At 51.6% G+C, this 11,515-nt stretch overlaps 1 protein-coding gene across 1 annotated transcript in view; it reads right to left on the reverse strand.

The window, feature by feature from the left end:
- Window positions 1-798: 798 nt before the first annotated feature.
- The window catches only part of CSK (c-src tyrosine kinase), a 19,458-nt gene continuing 8,741 nt past the window's right edge, over window positions 799-11,515 (reverse strand). Inside the window, exons 2-13 of the mRNA XM_005882769.2 lie at window positions 6,079-6,155; window positions 5,638-5,751; window positions 5,404-5,516; window positions 4,890-5,109; window positions 3,505-3,598; window positions 3,246-3,311; window positions 3,063-3,162; window positions 2,882-2,972; window positions 2,363-2,436; window positions 2,083-2,278; window positions 1,890-1,976; window positions 799-1,645 (exon numbers count right to left, since the gene is read on the reverse strand). Of these exons, the coding sequence (XP_005882831.1) occupies window positions 1,463-1,645; window positions 1,890-1,976; window positions 2,083-2,278; window positions 2,363-2,436; window positions 2,882-2,972; window positions 3,063-3,162; window positions 3,246-3,311; window positions 3,505-3,598; window positions 4,890-5,109; window positions 5,404-5,516; window positions 5,638-5,751; window positions 6,079-6,093 (1,353 nt within the window). The 5' untranslated portion in view covers window positions 6,094-6,155 and the 3' untranslated portion in view covers window positions 799-1,462. The remainder of the gene's footprint in view (window positions 1,646-1,889; window positions 1,977-2,082; window positions 2,279-2,362; window positions 2,437-2,881; window positions 2,973-3,062; window positions 3,163-3,245; window positions 3,312-3,504; window positions 3,599-4,889; window positions 5,110-5,403; window positions 5,517-5,637; window positions 5,752-6,078; window positions 6,156-11,515) is intronic.

Consider the following 11,515-nt stretch of genomic DNA (forward strand, 5'->3'; position numbering starts at 1 on the left):
TCCCAAATACATTTTAGAAAAAGAAAAAAAGAACTGCCTGAATTTCAGGCCCTGCTGACTGGAGCAGGAAGGGTCAGAACCCCAACTGGACAAGGAGACCCCCAGCTTCCTGTCTCAGTGAATGAAGTGAGCCTCCCCCTGGCCCTCAGAGGTTCTGTGCTGACTATTGCCCTGGGAACAATAGCCAGTACAGAACTACGTGGCTAGTCCTCATTCCCCATCTGTGCCCCCTGGAGGCCGCTCACATTTGCATACTCAGGCCTGGGGCTGGGCAGTGCGTACATCTCAGGTGAACTGTGAGAACCACCAGCAGCTCAGAGCCTCCCTCCCCTCTCCCTCCAGGTCAACATCTCCTCTGAGGTATTTACTTTGCCTCCTACCAGGGGGACCCCATCTGTATCTGGTCAGGCTGGCACCTCCTCATTTACCCCCCCTCCCCCCAAGCTTGGTTCCAGCCCTCCTTGTGCTGATGGCTTGAACAACACAGCAGGAGAGGCAGCCAGGACCCCAGGCATTACCCTGAGGATAGGGCTCCAAAGCCCAGATGGTCCCAGGGCCAAGCCTGGGGCTATAGCAGAATGTAGGGGAGGGCAGTAGTGAGAGCTCCCACGGCAGACACAGGACACTCATGGGTGCAGCTTACACAAAGCGGTGGCCACCTCTTCCGGCCGTGCTCCCCACCCACTCCACTCACAGGGCAAGCACAGCCCCACTCACAGAGACAGGGGGATGGACAAGATGGCATGGGAATAGGAGATGGGGGCAGGCAGGCTCAGGGAGTAAGCGCTGAGGCTGGGCAGTGGTGTCCTCATGGAGTGGTTTATTACAATTCTATCTCACAAGGCAGGCGGCAGCAGCACACACAAGCTCCAAGCCCCTGACAGACGTCCGCCTCGGGCGCATGCAAACAGTGCAACATGGTCAAGCGCAAACACAGGGCGACCGAGGCGACACAGAACACAGAACATGGAACGGGGAACAAGGCTGGGGCGATGGGTCCCTGGAGACGGGCCTGGTTTCCCCAACCCTGGGCAGGACAGGAAAAATAAGATTCGTACTTCTTGTAAAATGCCCATTTCCTGGGTACTTTCTTTCTTCTTATCGTGAAAAATAATAAAAAATAAGCACATGGAAAAGAACCTCAAAAAAGGAAAGGAATAAAACTCTAGGAAGGTGAGAGATGGGAGGCCAGGGAAGCCTGACCATGGTGGGGCATCTGCCTCCTGCTCCTCACCCTCCTCTCTTCTTGGCCTTCAGCGGGACTCCCCAAATCCCACAGGTGGGTCCATGAGAGGTGCCGGGCCTAGGCGGGGTCCCTGAGGGGGCCAGGGGGGGCACAGGCTAGGACAGAGGAAAGAGGTCCACTGGGCTCAGTTCCGGCTTAGGCCCAGTGAGTAGGGGCACGAGGTCCAGTCTCTCAGGTTGAGTCCCCAGAGGCCCATGACCTGTGCGAGCCCAGACGTCACAGGTGCAGCTCGTGGGTTTTGATGTGCTCGAGCTGCTCTCGGAGCTGCAGGAAGGAGGGCCGTGTGGCGGCGTCCAGCTGCCAGCAGTTCTTCATCACCTCGTAGACTGCAGGCGGGCAGCCGTCAGGGGCATCCATCTTGTAGCCCTTCTCCACCCGAGGGACGACGTCCTTCAGGGGCTGAGGGCAGATGGGTGGCATGAATCTGTGCAGGGCCTAACCCCTGGAGGGGATCTCTACTCAGCATCCCTCTTCAGGGGTCCCCTTTAGCTCTGCCTCACACCCAGGCCCAGGAAGTGGCCTGGAAGGTCCTGAGAGCAAGCTTCTAGGCCTCAGACTAGGGAGGCAGGGTCCAGGGAGGCCCCACACCAGGCCTACCCCTCCCATAGCCCCAGCCAGGTCCCACCCCAGTGCCCACACTCACAATTCTTGGATAAGGCACTCGCCCAAAGGAGTAGATTTCCCAGAGAAGGATTCCGAAACTCCACACGTCAGACTTGGTGGAGAATTTCTGCCATGTGGATGGGAAAAGCTGTGTCAGACCCTGGAAATTTGGGGGTAGGGTGACCCAGGACCCCTGTCCCCACTGCTCAGGATATAGGGGGAGGCCCACCCACCTTCTCTCTCAGGGCTTCGGGGGCTGTCCACTTGACTGGCAGCTTGCCTGTGTCCTGGGTGCTGGAGGCCTCCTTGGTGAGGCCAAAGTCGCTGACCTTGGCCACGTTGTCCTCAGACACCAGCACATTTCGGGCAGCCAGGTCCCGGTGCACAAAGTTGTTGCCTTCCAGGTATTCCATAGCCTCGCAAACGTCTCTAGGGGCGAGGCAGCCACAAGTCCCCTCAGATAGGCTTCCCATAGCAGGGTAGGGCCCCTCCCCCAGGGGCTGCTTCACTCACAGTGAGAACTTGAGGAGACAGTCTCCGCCCAGCACCGACCGACCCCGTGACCGAAGATAGTCCACCAGGCTCCCCTGGGGCAGGAGAGACAGACCATGGCCCACAGGTTAGACTTGCCCTCTAGCCCTTGGGAACAGTGGACCCGAGGCTGGGTAAAGGGTGACACCCAAGGAAGGTGTTAGGAAAGGAGAGGAACATGGAGGAAGTGACATGAATACTAGGTTCTACAGTTGGACACTGCTGAGCATTCTCTTTTAATTCTCATCACTCTCTGAGGTAAACTTTGTTAGTATCTCCATTTCACAGGTGAGAAAACGGAGCTTAGAGGCAATGCAATTTGTCCAACATCGAAGTGAACAATGATGAGCCAGGACAAAAGCTGAGCTGTGGGGACTTCAGAACTCAATTGGAAAGAGGGGACTGAGAGCAGGGCCCAACGATACAGCGGGGGCCTGAGGCAGTTGGAAAGCCCACGTGTTCAGCTCCAGCACAGGGGTGACTCTTGGGGCTGGTGCACACCTTGGCCATGTACTCGGTGACGATGTAGAGTCCGCCCTTCTCTTCCACAATCACGCCCAGAAGCTGTACCAGGTTGCTATGCCGAAGTTGCCTGGGGCAGGATGAAGTGATCAGAGCCTGCCGAGCCATCTCACCCCTACCCCTCATCGCAACCTTCCCATACACCCCCTACCCAACTCACGTCATGACCGAGGCTTCAGCCAGGAAGGCCTGGGCAGTGGCATCGTTCTTAATGCATTTGACAGCGACTTTGTTCCCTCGGTAATCGCCCAGCATCACATCTGTGTGGAGAGTGTTTGGTGTTATTCCCAGACTCCCCACAGTCCCTCGGCCCCTCGAAGGGCTCCCAACTCCTCTTGCTCACCTCCAAACTCCCCCTTCCCAATGGTCTGTAGCAGCTTCAGGTCCTTCATATTCAGCGCCCAGCCACCTGGTAGAAGGAAAGGGGTCCAGTGAGGGGTGTTGAGGCTGGAGCAGAGTTCACAGCAGGAGAGACAGAGGCCGACTATAGTGTGTGGGGATCCCTGGAAGTCTCTAGAGCACCTGGGATGGGAAGTGCCAAGAAGCCTGGGTAGCAGGAGGCAAGTAGGCAAGCGAGGACTGGGGATGGGGGTGGCACTCACTGCGGAAGAACTCATCCTGGGCTGCCACTGTGCCCTCCATGACCTTTGGCTTGATGAGCCGAGTGCAGAGTCCATCTGCATCTGAGGTATAGTGCTGCAGGGTACAGGACAGGCCATCATCAGCTGCTCACAGGCACTGCCCTGATCTGACCATCAGAGGGCAGCAGAGGCTCATACCAACCAGCCCCACGTTGCTTTGGTTGACGGCTCTCTATTTCTGGCAGGGCTTGGGGTTAGGGAGGCCCCAGACTGACAAATGACCCACTGCCCATGCCACCTCACACCCAGTTGCTGGACAGATCCCCCATTGTTGCTACCACTCTGGTCCTCGCCAGCATTCCCTGACTCAGTCCAGACACCAGTCTGTAGCCAGGCATGCCCAGGACTCTTCCCTGCCAGAGGCCTAGCCAGACAGGCAGGGGAACAAGCTGAGAGTGAATTCTGGAGGCATCTGGGAGGCTGCCTGGAGCTACAGGGACATGTGGGCATATCCTTGAAGGTGCATGAGTCCAGGGGACCCTGGCCATTAAGGTGTAGCTCATGAGGTCATGCTTATATACACACCTTGGACATGTAGTTCTATAAGTGGCTGGAAGGAAACTAGTTCCAGGATTCAAATCCTGGCACCTCCAATTTATAGTTATGTGACCTCAGGCAAGTATCTTAACTGCTCTGAACCTGGCCAATGAAATGGGGATAGTGCCCTGGCTGGTGTGGCTTAGTTGGTTGAGCGTCATCCCATGCACCAAAAGGTTGCTGGTTTGATTCCTGGTCAGGGCACATGCCCAGGTTGTGGCTCAATCTCCGTTAAGGGGCGTGTAGGAGGCAGCCGATTGGTGTTCTGTTCTCACATCAATGCTTCTCTTTCTCTCTCCCTCTCCCTTCCTCTCTTTAAAAATAAATAAAAATATTCTTAAAAACACACAAAACTAGTACTTAAGAAAAAAGAAATGGGGCCCTGGCCAATTTTCTCAGTGGTTAGAGTATCAGCCTGAGGACTAAAAGGTCTCAGGTTCAATTCCCGGCCAAGTGCACATACCTCGGCTGCAGGTTCAATTCCTGGCCCAGTTGGGGTACATGAGGCAGGCAACCAGTCGATGTGTCTCTCTCATATCAATGTTTCTCTCTTTCTCTCCCCCTCCTCTCTCCCTTACATTTTCTCTCTAAAGATCAATGGGAAAATTATCCTCAGGTGAGGATTAAGAAAAAAAAGTAAGAAAAAGAAATGGGGATAGTGCCACCCTCCCTGTGGTGGCATTGTGGGATCAGAGATCCACCCTGGCACATAGTAAGTGCCATCCAGTCTGCATGACAGTCCCGAGGTCACAAAGCCAGAAGCAGTGGGACTGGCGCCAACATCCAGGCCTGTGGGTGCTGCAGCTCACCTCCACCAGCTGCATGAGGTTCTCGAAGTACACCTCCTCATCAATGCTGAGCTTGCTAGCGTGGTACATGATACGGTAGTGCTCCACCTTGCCATCACAGCTCACGCACAGTGTGTAGTCACCAGGGTAGTTGGTGCTCTCCCGCACTAGGAACAGGCCCGTCTCTGGCGGGCAGAGAAGCCGTTCTGCCTGCTCCCGTGTGATCTTGCCATGGAACCAACTGGGGGACGACAGGCCAAGGGTCATGGTGGCCCAAGGGTAAAGAGCCTGGTGCCCCTGCCAGTCTCCTCCTGCATCTGCCAGGCTCCACTTTCTGAAGGCCCTCCCTCTGTCCTACTCCCATCCTCCCCCTTTGAGGTCCAGCACCCATGCCCTTCCCCGTATCTTGAGAAGCCCTCAGGACATTTCAGCCCTTTCCTCTGGTCTCCCAGTTTTCCTGACTCTTTCCTGGGGGAACCAGGGTTCTTCATCCTCCCTCCTCCCCAAACTGGGAGAGGATCCCCCAGGTACTCACGGCATGAGGCTAAGTTTGGTGCCGACCTTCACGCCCTCCCGCTTTTGGACATAGTTGGCTGGAATGATGCCCTCACGGCCCACCTTGTTCTTGGCTTTGTACCAGTTGGGGTCCTGGGGGAAGGGCAGCCCAAACAAGCTCTCAGGCCCACCCTCTTCTGCAGGGAACCAGGACCCAGAGGGAATGCCCAGAGGTGGGAGAGGGTGGGAGTAGACATGTGAGGTCCCTGATTACCTTGGTGACGGCCACAATGGTGAGCACATCTCCCTTACAGAAGGGAAGGTCCTGCTCAGCAGTGCCATGGAAGTTGTACTTGGCAATACATTCTGTACCAGATGGCCAGGCGGCCTGCAGGACAGGCAACAAATGGGCAGGTGCAGCCTGGGGCCCCTCTCCACCCACCTGCCCACAAACCCTCGAAGTCATAGCTCTTGTGGGCCAGGTGAGGTGCTACCTCCCACAAGAACTTTGGGTTCCTTCCAGTTGATATTCTCCACTGACTGAGACCTGAGGGCCCTGTGACAGTGGACCCTAGAATTCTACTTTGTTGAAAACCAGGGTTAGGACAGAGGGCTGGGAAAAAGGGGAATGAATTGATCTGAGTCCTTTTTTCTGCTTAGCATCCCCATGGGGGATGGGGATGCTCAACTGCCCTAGGCCCCGCCCCCATGGTACCTGTATTGCTGACATCTTCTCAGATCTGGCGTCCCGGTGTCACAGGAAGGCCAACCTGTCCCTTGGTACCATGAGAGCTGTGGGGAGAAAAGGAAGATTGAGAAGTATGAGAATATGCCCCTCTGCCCAAGTCACTAAGACTCCACTCCTTTCCCATAGCAATATAAACAGGTGCCAAAGCCAGCCAGAGCTGGCACTGGGAGTGAGGGGGCCACCAACCCTAGGCCCATAGTGGGCCTTACAGACTGACAGAATAGCCAACAGAGGCAAAGGAGGTTCGGGGGCTGAGTAGCACCAGTGCCACCTGCCCCACCAGCCCCACCAGCCCCAAGCCCGATGCTAGCTAACTGGTCTGCAGGGGAAGAGGGCTTAGGGAAGTTCTGTGAACCTGGGAAGGTGCCATCTGACTTGGGAAAGTCACCTGTCCTCTGTGGGCCTCCTAGTTTCTGTGTCTATAAAAACTTGCCCAGGCAGTATCTTTAAGCCAAGGTACACTGACCCTATAGCCTGGTAATCCCAATTCAGGGTGCACACCCAATAGAAAACAGGGCAGGTGTCCACTGAGGCAGGCACAGGGCACTCACTGCAGCACGATTTGTAATAAGCCTCAAAATGGACAGCTGCCCAGATGCTTCCGAAAAGTCAGATGGATAACCTGTGGTATACCCACGGAATGCAACACTGTGCTGTGATGAACATCGATAAGCTACAGCTATGAAACATGGATAAGCCTCTAAACATAGTGTTAACCAAGAAGCCAGACACAGACTGAGCACATGCCATGTGATTCCATCGTATAATGTTCAAAACTGGCCTAACCCATGGTGCAGGACGGTGATTGCCGTGGGAGGAGGCAGTGACAGGAAGGGGCTTCTGGATGCTGGTTGTGCAATTGCCTGAGCCCAGACGGGGTGGGTTCACTCTGTGGCAATTCACCGTGTTGGACCTGCCATAAACCTTGCAGGGTGCAGGGGCTTCAAATGGCAATGGGAGGAACCAGGGTTTACTTTTGGGGGTCATGGGGCCTCAGCAGCAGAGCGTGTGATCTCAGAGACCAGAAAGAGCCAGGGAGGTAGAACCGGGAGAACCACCCCACTTCCAGGCCTCACTCCTGGTTCTAGAGCAGTGGTTCTCAACCTTCCTAATGCCGCAACCCTTTAATACAGTTCCTCATGTTGTGGTGCCCCCCAACCATAAAATTATTTTCGTTGCTACTTCATAACTGTAATTTTGCTACTGTTATGAATCGTAATGTAAATATCTGATATGCAGGATGTATTTTCATTGTTACAAATTGAACATAATTAAAGCATAGTGATTAATCACAAAAACAATATGTAATTATATATGTGTTTTCCGATGGTCTTAGGCAACCCCTGTGAAAGGGTCGTTCGACCCCCAAAGGGGTCGCGACCCACAGCTTGAGAACCGCTGTACTAGAGTCAGGCAGAACTGGCACTGTCAAGTGTGCAACTCGGGTGAATGACTCAACCCTCTGAGCCTCAGATCCCTCACTCTGAAAGGTAGGGACTGGGATCCCATGCAAGCAGGCTGTGGGAGGAGTAGAATGAGGCCCTAGACTTGGAAGTGTCTGGCAGAAACACCCCACCTCTCTTCCCCTCCCCAAAGGTCAGCCTACCAATCTGTTCTGACAGGAAGATTGAGGCGCAAGGAGAATGACCCATGTGTGCGCGTCCCCCCCCTCCCCCCCCATTCATACAACTGAGCTGCCTGGGGTACAGAAACCACCCCTGGGCTCTTGTGGTCCACATATTGTGGTAGCTGTGAGCTTCTTACCTCCATTTTATGGAAGCAGAAACAAAGGCTCACAAGGTTGAAAACAACTTGCCTGAAGTCACACAGCCCAGACCTTGAATTGGAGCCCCCAACCTCAGGCCCTTCTAAATAGGGGCTCTGCTTACTCTCCACATCCCACACCTCCCTCTGCCCCCAAAACAAGCCACTGCAGGAGGGCTTAGAGGCTGTGGCATCATTAGTCACCCTCTCAGCTGTCAGTTTGCAAACACTCCTTTCCCAGCCTGCAGCTGCTGCCGCCTCCCCACTGACTTGATGATAATAAAAATAATAACAGGCCCTGTTTTCTGAGCACTTATTCTGTGCCAGACCTTGTCTTTGGCACGCTACAGCTTGTCAAGTCCTCTAACAACTGAGAGAGGCTACCCCATTTTATAGATGGAGACCCCGAGCGAGGTCAACAGGCAAGGTGGCTTTGCCTGAGGTCACCATCTCTCCCCACTGACACCTGAGGGCTCAGGTGTCACCCACATCTGTGCGTCCCTTGCCCACTATGCCAGGACCCCACTGGTCTAGGAGAGAGAGAATGTAAAGGAGGAGAAGCAAGTGATGCTCTGAGAAGGGACAAGCCCAGGAAGCAGTAATCTGGGTGGCCTTCCTTGAGGGGCCGGGCTTGGAGAGGGAGGAGCCAAGTTCTTCCCTTTGTTCTACTGGCTGCAACCTGACTACCCAGTGCTCCCATTAGTACAAAGGGTTGGCGATAACCCCGCAGCTCCAGCGCTGCTCTGGGACTTGCCAGCTCTCCAGTGCCTCAGCTACACCTGTTTTCTACCTGCTGTTCCCATGTCCTGCCTTGGCATTTTCTTCCCACTCCCTCCCCCCAAGGAAATTCCACTCAACTTTCAGGGAGCAGAGGAAATGCTTCGGTTGGATATGTGCCTAAAAAATGTAGTGGGACAAGTCACACAGTACCGTTTGTAGTAGCAAGAGATTGGGAGACAATCTTTTTATGTCCATTAATAAGGGGCCAAGTAAATAAATGACCAGGTATCCCTAAAAGGGAACAACATATTTCAGCTAATGGGGCCAGAACAGATCTGTAGCGCTGATACACAACACTCTTCATGACAGAGTAAACAGAAAGGGCAAAAGCCAGCCCAAGTTATTGAAGGAAAAGCTGCTAGACACAGCTTCCAAATACCAGCCCACCAATTAATCAGAAGATAAAAAAGCCCCTTCACAATAGGGAAATCTGGCGGACATCTTGCTAACCAAATGGTCAAATTAAGCATCACCAATAATAAGAGAAGCGAGGAGTGCCTCCTGCTATGATGCTGAGAAGGACACAGATCCTGGTGTAGTATCTGCAGAGCTGTTGAACCTGATTCACTCAGGAGGATGCTATCAGATGGAGCCCAAATAATTGGCCTGGACTTTTTTTTTTTCTTAAATGTATTTTTATTGATTTCAGAGAAGAAGGGAGAGGAGGAGAGGGAGAGAAACATCAATGATGAGAGAGAATCATTAATCAGCTGCCTCCTGCATGTCCCTTACTGGGGATCAAGCCCGCATCCCGGGCATGTGTCCTGACCGGGAATTGAACCATGACTTCCTGGTTCATGGATCAACACTCAACTACTGAGCCACACTGGTCAGGGCTGGCCTGAACTCTTAAAGTCAATGTCATAAAAGACAAAACAAACAAACAAAGGCTGGGGAATGTTCTAGATTAAATAAGACAGGAAAGGAGCAGGATACAACAACAAAATGATAATTATGTGAGGTGAAGGATGTGTTAACTAATCATATTGTGGTAACTTTTTGCAATATATATAAGTATCCAATCATTACACTGTACACCTTAAACTTACAATGTTATATGTCAATAAAGCTGGGGGGAAAAAAAGAAAGGTGACAATATTCAATGAGTTATTCTGAATGAGATTCTGAGATAGAGGTAAAAAATAGCTATAGAAATCATTAAGGGACAATTGGGAAAATGGAAATGTTCAACAATATTAAGTGTGACCATGGTACTGAGATTGTTAGAGATCCACACTAAAATACTTCAGAGTAAGCCCTTGTTGAGTAGCTCAGTTGGTTAGTGTTGTCCCAAACTGCCAAGGTTGCGAGTCTGATCCGCGGTGAGGGCACCTACAAGAATCAACCAGTGAGCCCTGGCCAGTATAGCTCAGTTGGTTGGAGCGTAGTCCTATACACCAGAGGGTGGTGAGTTCAATTCTTGGTCAGGGCACTTACCCAGATTGCAGGTTTGACCCTTGTTGGGGTACATACAGGAGGCAACTGATCGATGTTTCTCTCACATCGATATTTCTCTCTCTCTTTCTCTCTCTCTCTCTCTCTCTCTCTCCCTTCCTTTCTCTAAATATCAATAAAAAATTTTAAATATCAATCAATGAATGCATAAGTGGAACAACACATGGACATCTCTCTCTAAAAATCAATAAATAAAAAATAAAATAAGCCCTGGCTGCTATAGCTCAGTGGTTGGAATGTTGGCTTGTGCACTGAAGGGTTGCAGGTTTGATTCAGGTCAAGGGCATGTCCAATCCCCACCCCAGGTTGGGGCACCTGTGGCAGGCAACCAACTGATGTTCACATCATGTTTCTCTCTCCCTGCCACTCTCTCTAAGAATCAACGGAAAAAATATTCTCTCCTTGGGTGAGGATTAAAAGAATACTAATACAGTGGGGCCTTGACTTACAAGTTTAATTCGTTCCGAGACTGAGCTCGTTAAGGAGCTCGTTAATTCAAATTACTCTATCAACTCAATGCAAAAAATCGGCCGAGAGACAGCTGGTATCTCAAAAAACTCGTTAGTCGGGACACTCATAAGTCAAGGCCCCACTATAATAAAATAAAAATAGAATACTTGGGGGAGTAAAAGGTATGATGCCTGCAACTAACACTTAAATATATCAGCAAAAAAATCCATATATACACATGTCTATGTATATAAAAGAGGTAAAGCAAATGTGGCAAAATGTTTAGAACTGGTGAATCTGGGTAAAGGATATATGGGTTTTCATTATACTACTAGGGGCCTGGTGCACGAAGATTCATGCACTGGGGGTGGGTCCCTCAGCCCCACCTGCACCCTCTCCAATCTGGGAGCCCTCAGGGGAGCCCTCTCCAATCTGGGAGTTTCTGTCTGTCTTTGCAATCATATGAGCGAATTGTCTGAGACCCCCAACCCAGTTTGGTTTGTTGCTCACAGAATAATAGAGGTATTTTTTTTCCCTTTGTTTCATTGGTGGAGATTTCCTGGAAGTTTTAGGATATCTTCCCTTTAATTTTTCCTAGACACTCTGATTTTACTTATGTCTCTCACCTTTGCTTTCCCTCCATCTCCCACCACAATAGTAACTAGCTCCAGGCTCACTTTGCTCTAGTGCAGTGGTTCTCAACCTTCCTAATGCCGCGACCCTTTAATACAGTTCCTCATGTTGTGGTGACCCCCAACCATAAAATTATTTTCGTTGCTACTTCATAACTGTAATTTTGCTACTGTTATGAATCGTAATGTAAATATCTGATATGCAGGATGTATTTTCATTGTTACAAATTGAACATAATTAAAGCATAGTGATTAATCACAAAAACAATATGTAATTATATATGTATTTTCCGATGGTCTTAGGCGACCCCTGTGAAAGGGTC

The sequence above is a fragment of the Myotis brandtii genome, unplaced genomic scaffold, assembly GCF_000412655.1.
Source record: "Myotis brandtii unplaced genomic scaffold, ASM41265v1 scaffold74, whole genome shotgun sequence".
NCBI lineage: Eukaryota > Metazoa > Chordata > Mammalia > Chiroptera > Vespertilionidae > Myotis > Myotis brandtii.